Source organism: Platalea leucorodia (assembly GCF_965183815.1).
Source record: "Platalea leucorodia genome assembly, chromosome: 5".
NCBI classification, from domain to species: Eukaryota; Metazoa; Chordata; class Aves; order Pelecaniformes; family Threskiornithidae; genus Platalea; species Platalea leucorodia.
In genome coordinates, this window is record NC_138827.1 from 19687062 (window position 1) to 19704262 (window position 17201).

At 41.3% G+C, this 17201-nt stretch overlaps 1 protein-coding gene across 1 annotated transcript in view; it reads left to right on the forward strand.

The window, feature by feature from the left end:
• Positions 1 to 2882: 2882 nt before the first annotated feature.
• The window catches only part of SHISA9 (shisa family member 9), a gene marked incomplete at its 3' end in the record, with an annotated part of 193406 nt that continues 179087 nt past the window's right edge, over positions 2883 to 17201 (forward strand). The window contains exons 1-2 of the mRNA XM_082312460.1: positions 2883 to 3707; positions 10953 to 11080. Coding sequence (XP_082168586.1) covers positions 3097 to 3707; positions 10953 to 11080 — 739 coding nt within the window. The 5' untranslated portion in view covers positions 2883 to 3096. The remainder of the gene's footprint in view (positions 3708 to 10952; positions 11081 to 17201) is intronic.

A 17201-nucleotide genomic window follows, 5' to 3' on the forward strand; every position in this document is an offset into this window, starting at 1 on the left:
TTTATTGACTGACTTCATTGAGAAAAGCTTTACAAAACCACATAATGACCCAAGATGTGCCTCAGTATTCTGTGTAATACCCATTTCTCTCAATTAGTTTTCTTGTTTCCATTATTATACTTAATGGTTTGATATTTTGACCATGCAGGTGTTCTTACAACTACATGCTATGAAGCCATTAAAACACACTGCTGCAGGTCTAGTAAAAAGGGTTCGTGCCCCAGTCTGGAACACTTCTAGTTCATTACTAGAACTCTAAGATGTGGTACAGCTAAAATAACTTCACTGCCAATACGGCTAACAGGCACAGAGAGCATAACAACTAGAGTAACTTATGATTAATTAGGGTAACATGATTTATGGGTTCTGGGTTCTATGGGTCTGATCCAAAGTCTTATGGTGCCATAGGAAACATTTTTTTTCCAAGGAGCTTTAATCACCCTCCTGTTTTCGCCAGTTCTGGGCTCTTGTTCCAAGCACATGCCACATAGGGTCAGATTCTGATTGCATGCACCTGAATCCCGCAAATGTTAGATTCTAGCCGAAATTCTTTGGGCTTTTTTGCTATAGGGGAATTCTTAAGGAAAACCCCAGGAACTCAGCGAAACAAGAAACTTGTACCACAGTTAGTCAGGATTAAGAGCCCATAAAATAAATCATTTTTGATGTTATTATTTCTGCACATGCATAGCACTGATCATGCAAAATATTTAAGCAGCTTTTTAGCAGTCAGATCAACAGGGAAACTTGCATAATCTTAAGCGCCTGACAGGACTGGACCTTAAATGTCTCTAGACGCAATAATAAGTATAGAACAGATTCATTTTGTACAGTATTTTCAGCACAAACTGCATCACAAAGTGTTAAATAATAAATAATAGCAGGGAGAAGTATACACAAGGGAGGAATGATATGATTTCAGAAGAGACTTGAAAGGGGATGTTGATGAGGTGGAGGTTTTAAGAATTAAATATTAAAAACTGAAAAGGCTGGTTTTGGCTGGGGCTGATTGTTTTTCTCTGCTGAGAAATAAAGGGCCTTTCCAACCTACCTCCTGGACAAGGATGCAAGGCTTACTGTCAAACTGTTCAGTGGAAACATCACTGTACTCAGAGTCTATTTTTAAGAGAAGGCAAAGGATCGCAATTAGCTAACTACAGCCCTCTCCGATTCCAAACGTCTGCTTTGTCCTCTGCCTCACCTTTTTGTTTATTTACCACTTAACAACTCCACACAGAGTTGGCCGAAGTTCCTGAAGTGCGGCAGCAATATAGCCCCCTCGCAAGCGCAGGTGGGAGAGGAGAGGAAGGGTACGGTGCCATGGCAGAGCCCCAGCACACCAGCCCCTCTTCCCCAGAGACAACCGCAGCCCGCAAGGCCGCAGCGAGGCTGTCACAGACGGGCCCCCGAGGAAAGGGGAAGCTGCTTTAAGCGCCAGCCCACACTGTTAAATCGCGCCATAATGGGCTCATTTCCTACATTTGGTGGCAGCATAGTATTCAGGATAATATGATCGCTACTTGCACAGGTTACTGCCAAACCAAACCACGGAGATGAGAGAGTTAAATAACAGGGATGGGGAGTGAATCACTAAAAAGTCTTTCCCAGAGTCAGTTCTCTGTTTGGGGGAAGTTATTTTAATTCTGTGTCTCGCAAACAACCTGCAGCCTCACTGTGTCCTCTGGAGCCAGCCTGACTGACATTATAAGAAGATTTTTAAATAAACGATGTGCAGGGGCAGCTCATGTTCAGCAGACATAAACGTAGCCCCGCTCGGAAGCATGCAGTACCAGTAACGCTGCACCGGGGCACAGCGCGCCGGGGCGAGGGCAGCGCCCGCTCACGCCCATGGTTTAGCGGAGGCACGGCCCCATGGACACCGCTCCGCCAGGACCTGCCTTTGCCTCACAGGTAAGTGAATCTCCGGAGAGCGCTAGCTTGTGAGGAGAGCAGTCACCGGGAGACGGAGCGCTCTACTTATCGGAGAGCGGCGCCCTGCTCTCCTCCCTCGGGGCTGCCGCCGGCTCCCCCGAGGCGCCCACCTCGGCCGTTGCCCCCCTCAGCGCGGCGCGCGCCTGGCGCGCGGGGGGGGAGAGGGAGGGGAGGAGGAGGCGCTCCCGCGCTTTTGGAGACGCACCTGTGGGGAGCGCCCGGCTGGGCGGGAAGTCTCTTATGTAAGGGATGGTGGGGAGCGGGGCCGGCCCCGCGGCGGGGCGGAGGGGGGCGAGGTGGGGGCCGGCTCCGCGGCAGGGCTGGTGGGAGGGGGCAAAGCCCCAGAGAGGGGCTGCTCGGGAGGGGGAGGGCGCCGGCCCCTCAGCGGGGCTGCTGGCGGGGGGGGCAGGCGGGCGGGCAGCCCCGGGTCTCTGGCGCGCAGCCTCCCGCGGGCGCCTCGGAGGACGGGCTGGGCTCGCCCCGCTGCCTCGCCCTCGCTCTCGTTCGCACGCTGCCCGCCAAGGCGGACTTCCCCTGTGGCGGCAGCCCTTCCCCGCCGGCTGGATGCCGCGGCGAGTCCGTCCAGCCTCCCGCGCTCTGCCCTGGCGGCCGTCACCTCCCGCGGGCTCGCCCGGCTCCAGGCGGGGCTCGGCGGGCCCCGTGTCTGGCTGAGGGAGTTGGGCGAGAAACCGCGCCGGGCTCCGCGGGGGGAGCGGAAGGTGGGTGCCCCCGGCGCCTGCACGCTGGCAGCAGGCGGCGCGGGGAGGCTCCTCGCTCGCCCTCTCTCCTCCTTCCCGCCCCTGCAGCGCCCTCGTCTCAGCCCTCCCGCCTCGTGGGCCCCTCCACGCCCCTCTCGCCAGCCCCTTCTCCGCAGCCCGCCGCGCAGCGCCGTGCCCCGCACTCCCGCCGCCACCTCCACCCCTCGGTACTCCTCCTCCTCCTCCTCATCCTCCTCCCGCGCGCTCCCTCTCCCGCGCACTCCACTCCACAAGTGCCGCGCGCTCGCTCCTCCGGAGCGGAGCGGCCACGGGCTGCGGGCGCTGCCCGGGGGGCGCCGGCCCCGGCCCGGCCCGGCCCGGCCCGGCCCGGCCCGCGCGGGGCTGTCCGTGGTGCTGAAGGCGAGCGCGGGCTGAGCGGACGCCCGGCCCCTGACGGAGCCCCTTTATGTTCAGCTCCTGGCGCAGCGCAGCATCCAGCAGCTCGAGCGGCGGCGGCGGCAGCAGCATCGCTGAGCCGGGGCTGGGAGGCAGAATGGAAGGCTTTATTCGGCTGCTCTTCGGCTACTTGGTGGCGGACCTTCTCACGCTGGTGTGTCGGGCTCAGGAGAAAGCTGGCCAGCAGCTGGGGAGCTTCGTGGTGCTCTCAGGAGGAAACCACTCCAGCCTTGCGGAACAGCTAGACCCCTCCGAGCCACCTCCCACCCCGGACTTCTGCAGGGGCTACTTTGACGTGATGGGGCAGTGGGACCCCCCCTTTAACTGCAGCTCGGGGGAGTTCATCTTCTGCTGCGGCACTTGTGGCTTCAGGTTTTGCTGCAAGTTCAAGAAGACAAGGCTTGATCAAAGCACCTGCACAAACTATGAGACGCCGTTATGGATGAACACTGGGAAGCCTCCTTCCCGCATAGACGACCCTCTGCATGACCCTACCAGGGATAAAACCAACCTCATTGTCTACATCATCTGTGGGGTTGTGGCAGTCATGGTGCTGGTGGGGATCTTCACCAAACTAGGGTTGGAGAAGGCGCACAGACCCCAGCGGGAGCACATGTCCAGGTAAGGCTGAGTGCCAGGCAGCAGGGTCCCCTTCCCCCCTCCCTCCCCCCCCTCCCCCCCCCCAAAGAGGAGAGAGGAGCCCATATGTTCCTGCAAAACAAACATCTCCTGCCAGGCAGGCTGCATTCCCCTGCAAGGCAACCGAGAGAGACCAACTTTGGAGAGCACAGCTCCTGTGGTTCCCCAAGCCGAGATTATCAAAGCACATGCATATCGAGGAAGACTAGAAATAATTGTGGAGTCTGCACAGACAGTAGTCCATTTTTATCTGCAGTGTCTGACCCTCTCCCCAACAAGATCTAGCAAGTGTTCCCGGATATACTGTGCATGAATAGGAAAACAAAAAAATCCTGAAGGCAGCAACACTGAATTATAGAAAGCCTGATGGGTTCCCTCTTCCAACTGTTTCAAAGCTTGGAAAATGTTTTTACTTCTCAACAGAAGGAAGTAAACAAATGTCATCTCACCCTCCCTCTCCAGCTGCAAAATGGTTTTGGCAGGACCTTCCCTACTCCCCCAGCCCTTGCAAGTGTGTGAAATTTCTAAGCTGTGAAAATGAGCCAGGGTGGAAGGGAAGACGGAGAGACAAAAAGGAAAAGCTATTGTAGAATTTCTTAACATTTCTTCAGTTACTGTTGAGAGGTAAAAAATGGAATATGAAAGTCTCATCTCATCCATATATGTGTGTGTTATACTCTTTATCTACAGTGTAATGGCTGAGTTATATCAAAGAGAACCTCCCCCACCTAGAGTTAGGCATGCTGTGTACCGTCTACTCCAGATACAGGCTGCCTAGTGGTGGATAGGCAGGTGGGCAACTCAGGACAGAGCCCAATGGCTTTAACAACATATTCCACACCCAGATTGTCACAGCAGTTCAAAATCAAGGCATAACACATTTGTCAAGTTTGCAGTCTGTCTGATTCTTTATGCTAATCCCAGGCACATGAAAGTAAAGCAGATGGGGGAAAGACATTAAAAAAGGCAAACAGCTCCATTAAAGAGTCTAAATAGATTTCAGCATATTGGGCAACTTTAGTGATGAAATGCAATTAAAAGGATACCTTCTACTGGACGTGCAGTGTGGCAGAAAGCTTCCTCTTGCCCTGACTGGTAATGGTGTAGTTCACAATCTTTAAAGCTTAGATGAAAAGTCATCCTTTGAAAGACAGTCCAAGAGATCAACTCAACACCTGGAGCCTTATTTTTTAACTGAAGTTTCTGCATGACTTTTTGATTAACTGCTTATCCTGAAAGAAACAGAGAAAGCCACAAAAATACTCCTGCAAATGCATCACCAGTTCACTAGCAATTATTTGCTATTCATAAACTGGCTGATATGGATACGCTGTTACTACCAAGGAACAAAGCACATTGCAGGAATTTTAGTCAACATTGTGTGTCAGTGATACTTCTGCAAAGATGTTTTTTGTTGAGCAAGGTATAATAATCCTTTAGACATTTTGAATATTCTCTACTACTAAATTGAGAAAAAGAATACATGGGTCACAATTTCTTTTTTAAATCTTACTCTTAAACTACAGAGCTTGTTTGGAAAAAGCCCTCCTTTGCTTCAGCCTTTTTCTGTAGTGTCTTCATGCAGACAAAAAGGCAGGGCTCGTAACAGTTACGAAAACTAGGGCAGAGCGAAGTTGTGGTCATCCCTGCTTATATATGGCTTAAATAGGTCCTATTTCTACTAGTAGAAATATTTGCTATCTAAAGTACAGGTGTGAAGTATTCTGAAAGGGTATTCTGTCTTAGTTTATGGAAACAGAATTACAGGGGATTGGAAAATCATTCTGAAATCCTTCAGTCATGTATGCATAAAGATTAGGTTTCTGAAGTGGTTCTTAGAAAAGGTCGTCTGTTACCCTGATTACTTAACAGTGTCTGAGATCTTGTACTTGCCATGAAAATGTTCAAGTCAGGATTATACAGAAACTTGGAAAGTCATGATCACATGGAAAAACACTCACCCACTCAGTACACATAATAGCTAGTCATGTTCTGAAAAAGCAGTGCTATAGCTTTTTTTTTTTTTTAAAAAAGTTCTCACACTCCTGTTACAGCTGTGGGGTGGGCTTACCATTAATTTGACAAGAAATTAGATTTGTAAATCCCTTTGGCAATCTAAAAATATGTTCATTGAGTGAAGAATGGAAGTAACCTTTTTGTCCTCAAATGTGTGTTTAACTAAAATATGCCATCCTAGCTCATTTTACACTACTAATGTTCTGAAAAAAAGGCTGCAATGCTTAAGAAATAAATAATTTATCTGTTTAAACAGTTACTAGTACCAACAATTAAAATAATATGTAGCCTATATTAATACTCACCTTCTTTTATAACACTCATCACTACAATATCAAAAAAAAAAACAAACCCAAAAAGAACACTACTTATGTTATTTTCTGTAATTAACCTTATTAATAAGCAAAAGTATAATGCATTGAGAGTGTTAGGTAGGCCAAACCAAAAGTACTAAGTGTTACTCCATTTTGGCTGGCAGCAAGAAACACACGGAGGCTGATTCGTCATCTATTTCCTTAGCTAAGGTTGTCTCCTTTCCCCTCCCTAGCCAATGGCTACATGAAACACTTGAATCCTTTTCATTCCTATGAACAAATTCACCTATGGAAGGGATGGTACTGCTTATCAAAACAGACAATGCATAATGTAAACTGATATATTTTTTACAAGGGCTGATTTTTTAAAAAAGTGAACAGAATACAACTGGTGTGAATTATATATTTCCATTTTGGATTTACTTAAAATATTTAAAAATATGAACAGAGACCTGACACATGGGAATAAGAACATTGACTTATAAATAGGAAGCAAAACTGTGCCACACTTATTAATTCCTTGCATTGTTTCATCTTGCAGTCTGTGGATCTGCTGTTGAAGTAAGACACTGATATGTGTAAGAGTGGTACAATATTAATAAAGGAAACTTCACAGGCTTGGTGAGCGTAGTTTCTATACACTCGTCTTTCATTACGTTTTGTTTACTGCTATACCAAAACAAACGAAGAACACTCCATTAATTTCACTGAATTTTCCTGAAATATTTGACAATGAAAAAGCATTGGGGAAATGTGTTTATTTAGTGAAAAAAATCCATAGGAAAAAATCTCTATTGGGCAAGTCCTTTTAGGAAAAAAGAGTCAAAATTTGTCCTTTTTAGAGAGCTTGTTACTTCCTTTTGTTTTGAGAAAAAAAGGCCAAGTGTGGCACTGTTGACATTTTCTTTCTTGTTAGATCAGTGCTTTTCAGTAAAGCACTCTTACTGTTGGCATGGAACTGTAAATCTGGAAGATGAAAACGGAGAGGGGAGTACAGTATTAACTCTACATGGCATATTTCGCTTTAGACATGATATGATAATATTTTGTTTATATCATTCTCCTCATCTTTAAATTTATTACTTGACATTAAAAGGAGATAAATATTCCCTTCAGCTACAGCGTCCAAGAACTAAGCAGTAATAGTAGTATCCAAACAGAGTAACTCTTCCTTTACCCTCCTGCTTTCTAAGAGAATAAGGGAATAAGATGGTGTATGCTATCAGATATGGGAAAGCGAATGAATGTGGCAGTATTGTGCCTAAAATGAAAGAGAATTGATCTGCCTCCTGAAGCCGATCTAGAAGCTCTGTTAGGCCTATGAGGGCAGCATGTTCTTGCTGCTTACGACTACATCAACGGGGACTTCCAGGCTCCATAAGTTAAAGTGGAGAATTCTCTCTCGAAAATGAGTAGAAAAGGGAGAAGCTTTACTTCTGTTTCATGTACGAGATTTTTCTGTAAATAAAACCACACCTTTGTCTTCTTCCCTAATCCTTGTGGAGAATGTGCAAACAAACCAAGAACTGAAAGGACAATATTTACAATCATGCTCGTATGCTATAGCTCCTGTTTTTTTGAAGCAGTGCTTCTGACAGTGTGTTAGCAGCCTTCCAAATATTGTGAACCATCTGAGCTCTTCTTTCTTCCTTCACAATGTGCTGGGCTCACGAGTTAAGTCTTTTGTTGATCATTCAAAAGGCACGTACCTGGGGCCAAAAATAGTCTGACTCGCCAAAATCCTGAATCCTATGTGTGAAATTATTTCCCTTATGGGTTTTGACCCAGTTTTGGAGGCAAAATATGACAAGTGACCTTTCATGAAATAACCTGTGTTTCAGCTTCTTCAAGCTTGTACCCATAAGTGAAAAATGCCTGGCTCCACATGCTTTATAACACCCAAAAGTAGCATTACATATCCAAAGAGAAAAATCTTATGGCAAGAAAAATGCTGAAGTTTTGTGACACTTGGATAGTTCTGGGCCATGAAGTCCTGTGTAGGTGACATTTCTCCACTTTTGTAATACCGCAAACAGTATCAATACAAAGGACCTAATGATATTGCTACCTGATTAGAAGGTTATCTTGTATTTTGTATTTCCTTAAAAAATCATTCAATGTAGCAAAGCTGTAGATAAAGACCCTCTGTATATATAATTTTTCAATGGGACCCACTCTAACAATTTCTTCAGATAATGAACAAAATCTGTATGATGATATTCAGGTGAGACAAATACATGAAGGTATTGTAACAGTCTGTTGGCCTGTGTGGAATTTTTTGAAGCAAACGTCTATTCAAGGATTTTGTCACGTACTGCAGCACAAACCTCCCTTTATCCATTTAATTATATGGGCAAATCCCTAAGAGAACAAAAGGCAGGTACAGCATTTCCTTTGTACTTCAGTGATACAAGCTGCTACACATTTTTAACTCTCCCTGACATCACTGGAAGATAAGGACAAGCTCTTTGTTATATGAGCTATTCTGCCCTGAGAAGATTGTACAACTTTGGCTAACACAGTATAAACATAGGTGCTGTGGTGTTAAAAATAGAACTTGATGGTGAGTAGTTCCTTTTTTCTTAATATAGTGGGAGTCGGACAGCTAATTCCTTAAAACCCCTTTGAAAAAAGCCACTCTGAAATGGTAGAAAACTTAGTTGGCATTTTCACAGACAAGCACTAGTTAATCGGCTATCATACAGGGTGTTATTTAAAGTCTACAGTGAACAATATTTACCATCAGAGATTAACGGCAATGAGGAAAGCATTTCTGAAAACCCGCTCTCACAAAGTTGGGAAATACTAATCTGTGTATTACGAGATCTCACGGTTTTAACTCCCATATTGAAGTTAGGAACTTTCATTTGCGTTTCTTCCCTTCCCAGAAATGTGCCCAGCTGCCTCTGGAATTAGAATAAATATAGATATCAATAATTTCCTTTGTATAGAGACATATTTGAATAAAAGATAGATATTAATGGTTTTGGTCCCCACTTATTTTAAACTATATTTTGCAATTTAGTGCTCTTCTCTTGCATCATTTTCTACATACCTTTGTGAGATCTCTTCTATTGAATTTTTATTTTTCTGCTATGTAGGCCAGCTCTGCTATTTGTGCTGTATAAGCATTGCTTTAAATGGGAGCATTGCTCTGATACCATTAATCATTTGGTTACTGTCTTCTGACCTTTTACAGTATCAACAGCGTATTCTGTAACATGTTGATCACAACTGTAACTAATATTTTAATAATATAATGCTAGCCATAAACACAATGAAACATCAGTATCATTCCGCTGTGTACCAAAGCAACGTTCCTGCAATCTGAAAGCAAGATCCAGCTCAGGATTCCTCTCCGTCTGTAACTTAAAGAAAGCTCCTTTTTAATACTTAAAAGTACAGTGATTCTTGATCAAGAAATCATCATGTCACAGAAGTACAGTGGAGGAGCTAAATGGCACTTGCCATGGCTTTCACCTGTGAATGTGCTTATTTTTATTTATTTGTTTATAAACTAGTCTTTCTTGATGCAGTATCTGGGACGCTGTATATAATTTTGCAGAAAATTAAACTAAACTGGGCACGGTGTCCAGAAAATGCATCCATTCCCTTAAAAAAATAGCTCAAGGGGTCTAAAAATTAAAACTAGTAAAACAAAAAGGAGGCAAGTAATGGTCAGTAATGCATTGACCTGAATAGAGAAGAGTTGCATTGAACCCTGAAGACACTGGTAACACATACCATAGCTTTCCTTTGCCTAAGGCAACAGCTGCAGGTGGGCCAATTATTTTGTAGGGCACGGTAGTTCAGCAGGTAGCTATATGGCATACGCTAAGGGCTAATCCTGCTCCTACAGAAGTCAATGGTAAAACTCCATATCCCAGAATCACAGAGAGAGTTAGATGTTGCCATGCTGAGAGTTTCAGAGCTTAAAGCTTAGTCACTAACTCTGGATCCACAAGGTCGATACAGATGTGTGTGCGTATCTGTATGCCTAAGAATGGACTTACACTCAGCAGGACACTCGGCAGTGAAACTAGTCCTTAGAAAATACACCAGAGTGGGATGAATCTGTCTCTCTTTCAGATATAGTTACTGCCTGCAGCTCTGCAGAAAAAGCCCACAACCAGCATCAGGTTGGGCCTGGCCTAACTGTTAGGAATCCTTTTGCTTGCTCCCTCTTTGCTAGCATAAAGCTTTCATCCTGTTCCTGAACTGGCTTCAAAGCAGCAAGGAGTATTCCTGTGTAAGCTTTGCTCCATCTTAATGACTAGGACACACACAGAAGTTAGAAAAGACATTTTTGATCTCCCTTTCTGGATGGGAAAAGCTTAAGTCCCTGATCATGAAGAGTGCTATGCCCACTGGATCTCTACATGAAAATCAGGTGACTTTGTTGACATTTTTGAATGAGAATGGCCAAGACCACTGTGTTGTTTGGTGCTCTGTGCAAATGCATGTGTGAGAATGTACTTCGACAGGCCCTGCTGGTAATCTAGGTGTGAAGATACCTAGTTTGTGAAAGCTATAGACGGGGCTAGGTGCTGAGGTGCTCAGCTTAACCAAGATGGCAATGTTACTGAGCACATGCAATGGCAGAACTCTACAAGTCTCAACAAGCCTAAATTATGTTCTTACAAAGCCAAGACAGCTAAAGAACTTAATGTGTTTCTGTGTATTACTGCTAGCACACTGTCTAAGACAACCTAAAAAGAGCCTTAGGTGCGAAGTCTCACAATGAATCTGATTCCCTGATTTTGCTGTGAATGGAGCTGGTTTCTCCAGCAGACATTATGAAGGACTGCATCTCAAACTAAAAAAAAAACCTTGGAATATATTGGTAGTGCCTTACAGATTTTACAACAGGTTCATTTTGATTTTGTTTCATTTTCAGGGCTCTTGCTGATGTTATGCGACCTCAAGGTCCTTGTACAACAGATCATATGGAAAGAGATCTAAACATTGTAGTACATGTGCAACATTATGAAAACATGGAGACGAGACCTCCTCCAAATAATTTACGTAAGTTGCATTATAACTTTATGAATATCTGGAATGCTGGCACCAAAACGAACATAATGAAACAAGTATTGCTGGATGTCACATGAGGATCAACAGTATATGGGTTCTTGCAAATTAGAAATATTCTTTATTTCAGAATTAGAAATATTTAGAATTTCCTAGTGCAAATAGTGCAACACTAAGAGAAAGCCATTTTGAATAGAAAAATTAGTTATTATATTTATTTTTAATTAGTTGTCTTGGTTGACTAATATTGGTTTTGTGTCTCTGTCTCCTTCTACTTGGTGTTTTTGCTCAGCTTAACAAGCTATGCCTTATTCTATGTTTTGTTATACCAAAATACAAATAGTTAAGCTTACAGCAAGATTTAACAAGATGTTTCATAATGATGTAACATCCAATAAGAAAGCAGTCTCACTAAGCTGTTATATCATCTCCACTAGTAAAATAGTTAAATACTTTCCTGGAGAGCATCAAGTTGTATGTGGTTTTCACTTTCTTTTTTTTTTCTCTCTAAAGGAAAGGCGAGAGGAAGATTATTATTTTAAATTTTAAATAATATTTTTATTCTGTATCTGCTATTACATGTTTATGTTATTGAAGGCATGCAAAATGTGCACCTTGGAGCTTCAGACTCATATAACCACATATGACTGTGGTCTTGTCCTGACCAAAGTACAGATCTTTCTCATGCTGAGACACATTTTCCTTTTATGATGAACAGTTCCACTGCAATTTTAATTTGCATATATATTTATGTATTTTATATTCATCTATATCTTAAACATATAAGTATACATGCATACAAATTATAGACAATATATTTACAAACTGAAGTTCAATTTATTTATAAAAGAAAAGGGTATTTTTCAGGAAGATTTAGATTGTTAGGCAATGGATGGGTTTATTCTGTGCTGTAGATCAATGTAGATGTGCATTTTACTGCAAATATACTTTTACTGCATTGGTATTTGGATTTTGAAACATTTAAAGTATATGCACTAGTCTCCTTATCTTTCTGTAACTGCAGAAAGCAGAAAATTTGCTTATATTTGGACAAAGAATGAGTTTTATTTGGGCTGCACTGTGCAGTTATTGTGAGATTTTACTGCTTTACTTTTAGGGGAAGGGTGTAAAAATGGGAAAAACAGCAGATTCGTATGCTGCATGCACTCCTGATACTTGTTTTGCGGTAGAGGCTGACTGTGATTTCTTATGCGCGTGGTTACAGAGTAATAGGAGAGAATTAAAGCTGTGACCTCTAATAAAGACACCACATATAGTGAAGTGTGACACCTAATCTGTCTGCACTGCTCTCCAGCAAAGTACTTCCACCTGGGCCTGTGCAGTTCTACACTGCAGAGGGGGAAGTACATACATACTGCAGCATTGCACCCCTAATTGTATAAAAACACACCACTTCTGCAGGGGAACTTATGCTTCTCTCTCAATCAAAGGTTCTCTAGCCCCCTGGAGCTGAGGTGGTGAACTTCTGAAGGTTTAAGGAGGATGGGAATATGCACTATATCCCTCTTTGTGTATTAGCTCTTTGCTGATCTCTGATCCTTCCTGTGACCATGTTTTCAAGAAGAAAGCTGCCAAACGGGAATGAAGTTAGGGTACAACCCTTATTTTTCTCATATGTGAAATGTTTATTCAGAATCCCAGTTAATGAAGGAGCTAGAAAGTAAAGAGATTCTTACTACATTGATTGTATCGAGATTTTTGTAATCATCACACGGACATATTTTGCTTAAAACTCTTTGTATACTACAATATACAACATAACACAGCAGGTCTTTAAACTCATTCTTGCTTGGATTTGAAACCAGATTTAAGCCTTGCTTCTGTGTATATATATATATATACACACACACACACTCTTGCATATAAATGCAACTCAGAGCCACATAGTTACTGCATCAAGGAAGGAAAAAAAGATACATTTAATAGTACCTTAGGATCTTGGCTTATGATGACCTCAGACAGCTGTACCTCCTCTGTCACAGAATTTGGCTGTTTGGCACAGATGGAAGAATTACATGTGAAACAGCTCTTGCGCCACTGCAATTTACAACATAGAAGCACTACTGCTACTTTGGAGCTATCTTAATCCATTGGGTAATGAATAGGGGCAGTCCCAAGACTGCTTCACAGGCAGCTCAGGCATTCCTGCCACAGATGGAAACCTCAGAAGCAAGCAGCTACAATGGTAACTGTTTCAGTCTTTAATCAACTTTATGGATTAAGTCAATCATTTTAGATTGTTCAATGCAGACCTTCAAGTGGTGAAATTACTCAAGGCATTCTATAACCGGTATTACATACATTTACTTCAAAGCAAGTAGATCATTATTCTATATTTGTTGCCATTATATTCCCTCATAAACTCATCTAAAACATGACTAAATGACTTACTAGAATTAGCCAGAACATCACAAATGATTAAAGTCTGTTGAGAGCATGTGCATTTATGGTGCAGAAAAAATCTTTATAAAGAGAAATTATTAAGACAAATTTTCCAAGTCTAGTATCTTAGCAATTTGAAACTTTATAGTGGAGTTCTGAAACCCTACAAAAGTGGATATTACTTGCAGAAACTTTGGCAGTGCAGCATTACCTACTACTAATGCTGGAAAAGTGACAGGCTTTTTTTGGTATTTTTACAAGCAAATAAACCAGAGTGAATTACAGCTTTCGTAGAAATTCCATTCCAGATCTTTACTTACACAGAGAAAATGAAATGGTATAAAATTATATCATCAGACACTTTGATATGTATTTCTTAAGTTTTCTAAGTTACCACTTTCTATCTACTAGCCCTCTCAAAATGAGACTTAAAAATTTGAGACTGATGTACTTTTCACATTGGTCCATAGATATGAAGAGGGCAGGAAGAATGTCTTAGGCATTATGTACCCCTTCCGTATTGTGTCTTTCAGAATACTGAAGACAAACTATTGAAGGCCAAACATTATTAAAAATGTTCTAATTTGAATGTTCATTTGCTCTTTCTGCCCTCTTGAAAAACATTTTGCTGATGCTGCCAACCCAGTCTGAAAGTGTTTTATGAAGGGAAGCTCTGTCAAAATGACAAACTTTGCATGATCTCTGACACTGAAAATGAGTGTGTTTTTGTTTCTGGATTGTTTGTTACCAGAGGACAAAGATTTTCTAAGTTGCCTGCAGCTAGCACAACTATTTGCCAAAAGTAGTCAAAAGTAGAGATCTCTTTTCAGCATCTTGTAGTTTACTCAGTTTCTTGTCCCTTCTTTTCTAATATTCAGGAAAGAACAGCCATATTGGAGGTTCTGGAAAAAAACAAGTTTTTTTCTTTGCCCATGTCAATCCAGACAACCTGGATGCTTTTTAGTAAAAGCTATTTTGTCCTTAGCGGTATTTAGTCATCATAATTTTCTTCCAGTACTGTGCTTTACTTAGGATTAGTTTTCTGTTATTTCCCTTCATTCATACACATTAGAATGTAGTCGTGCTTTGTAAACAAGCAGCAGATATCTACCAAGCATTATAGCATTCAAGTTTTCTAACATGGAATGTTAAATAAAAAAATGAAAAAAAGAGGACATTTAAAAGTTATCTTAAAAACATCAAACCAAAATCAAACCTTCCTGCAGAATTTGAGTTGTTTTGTTCATCCCTGACTTCCATGAATCTTAAGAAAGTAGTATTCAAGATCTTCTTTTTTCTTCTTTTTTTTTTTTCTTTCTACTTATTATGTTAAAAGTAAGCAATTTATTTAACATGTTGGGCTTATAACACTGATGCAGTGGGAGTTAGGAGGCTTTGTAGCTACATCCTCATTTCTGAAACATGATTACGGCTATTATTTCTAATTCATGATCTATGACAGCAAAGTGAAACAAATACTTAAGTTATTGCTAACCACAGTCACTTTTCCTAATGATCAATAAAAGCTCCGTTACTCTTTCCTCAATAATAACTAGCCTTGCACTAGTATATTTAAAGCATTTATCCAGACTCCCAAGATAAAGGTGACTTTAAAGGGAAGTCAATTCTAGATTGTGGAGGTCATAAGATGAAAAATGCTAGCTTTTAGTTAGTTTGACGTGTATGGATTATTTCTTTATTTTGAATTTAACATTAAAAAAAAAGAAATTAATTGTAAACAAACCACTCAAAGAAGGAGGTGGTGCACTGTATCAAATAGCCAATTTTAATACTGGCCAAGAATCTGCAGCACATGTGATTAAAATGACTTTTTCTCTTCTTAAATATATGCAAGGGAATAACGTGTTTGCTGCTGCATTTGATTGTCAGTTGTCCTGGATACTTACTGACTACAAATGCTAATGCTGAAAACAAAGCTAAGACATTTCTGTAACTGCTGCCTTATGATAAGTTAACTTTTGTTATTTCTTTGTTTCTGTGTTGAGACAGTAAGCATTTAAATAGGAGGGTATTTTTTGAAGTTCTTGCATATTAGAATAAACGTTCTGTATTGTGTATTCCCATGCTTTACCCCATTTCTGTCAATAGAAGCTCAGCCTCTGTTTTCCAGTGAGAGAAACCGTGACTAGTTTTACACTGTGAAAATACAGTTAGAACTTGCAGGAATTTTTTGCCGTCTCTTTCATCCCTGGTGAATATGCTTTTTGTTGTTGTGTTGAATACAGTGGTCTTTGGCAAACTAATTATTTTTGTTTAACGTACATAAACATGTTTATATCAGATGATTCATTGTATCGCATTGCCTAAGCATAATTCCCACTGTTGCTCATTGGAAATAAACATACAGGCATATTAAGAAAATTTAGTAAAGTACTATTCTTTGAAATGCAAAGCTCCTGAAGTATATAAAACATGATAACTAATTTATTTACACAGTAACTGTTGGCCAACGAATTGCATAATATTGAAGAAGTAACCATTGAGAATGTGCAGGTATTACTGTAACAATATGTTTCTGGTGATATGGGCCTTGAAACTCTACCAAAAACCTTGTTCAGACAGAGGGCTACAAAATCCAAAGGACTGAGCAAATAACTGTATGTTTGGCCTTGTTGGTGTCTAGGTTGCTTGATTACAGTAAAATGCTTTTTTTTTAGGCCTGGCTCTATGCATGGGTCTAGCCCAGAGGAATTGGACTATGTTCTTCATGAACTTCAATTGGCTGTTCACCTCCTCACTTAGAAGGACACAGTACAGTCAGAAAAGCTGAGCTGTATAGACAGGGCTCCAGCCATGTTTTATGAGTGAAAAGATGGAAAACACTAATAAGTTTTCAGCCAAGAAAAAGATAGTTTTAGCACAGTGACAGAAGGAGAAGTGAAGAAGTACTGCTGATGGAGTGCTCCGAGACAGTGAAGAACTAGGGAGAATAAAATGGCTAGCTTAACTGGAGGATGTACTTAGTTTGCAAGAAACTACAGTGCTACAATAGAGGGAAGGGACTGTAGTCAGTAAGTATTGGGAATTTGTTTTCATTTAAAGCCTTAGTCTTCACTGCCACTATGCCAAAACTCATTTTACTGGAGTTTCTATGATCTATCCAGGAAGCACTTTAACACTATTCCAAAAAATCTGGTAATTTAGATTAAATTCCTGAGCTAAAAACTGGTAGACTTAAGTTAAACCTAGGAGAGGGCTACTTATTACATTTTGATTGTAATATGCAACAAGAAGGACAAATTCCACATTTAAATTATACACTTTACAAAACTAATCATCCAAGAAAAATCCCACATTACCATCACCAGCCATGTCAAAAGAAATATTGTATTTTTTAAATATAATTTCTGTTTGAGGTTAAAAGCTGCAAGCTGCTCTGTCACAGCTATCTTGAGACCACTTTTTAAACCACTTTAAATGAATTTCTAGATACTGACTTCAACTGAAATTATGCTACCAGTAGAACTTGTCGTTTGCATTAGCAAATTGGTGATAGAATTTTTGTTAATATAATTACAGCTATAGCAGTGCATTCCAGAGCTCCAAGGCTTCCATGCTGGAAACAAAATTTCCCATATAAACTTAAGAGTCTGAAGATGCATCTCTCTTGCAACTCAGTCAGTTACTGTGAGACACTACTGTTTAATCAGTTCTGAATGTGTCTTTAGCCTCACAATCATTAGTACAAAAA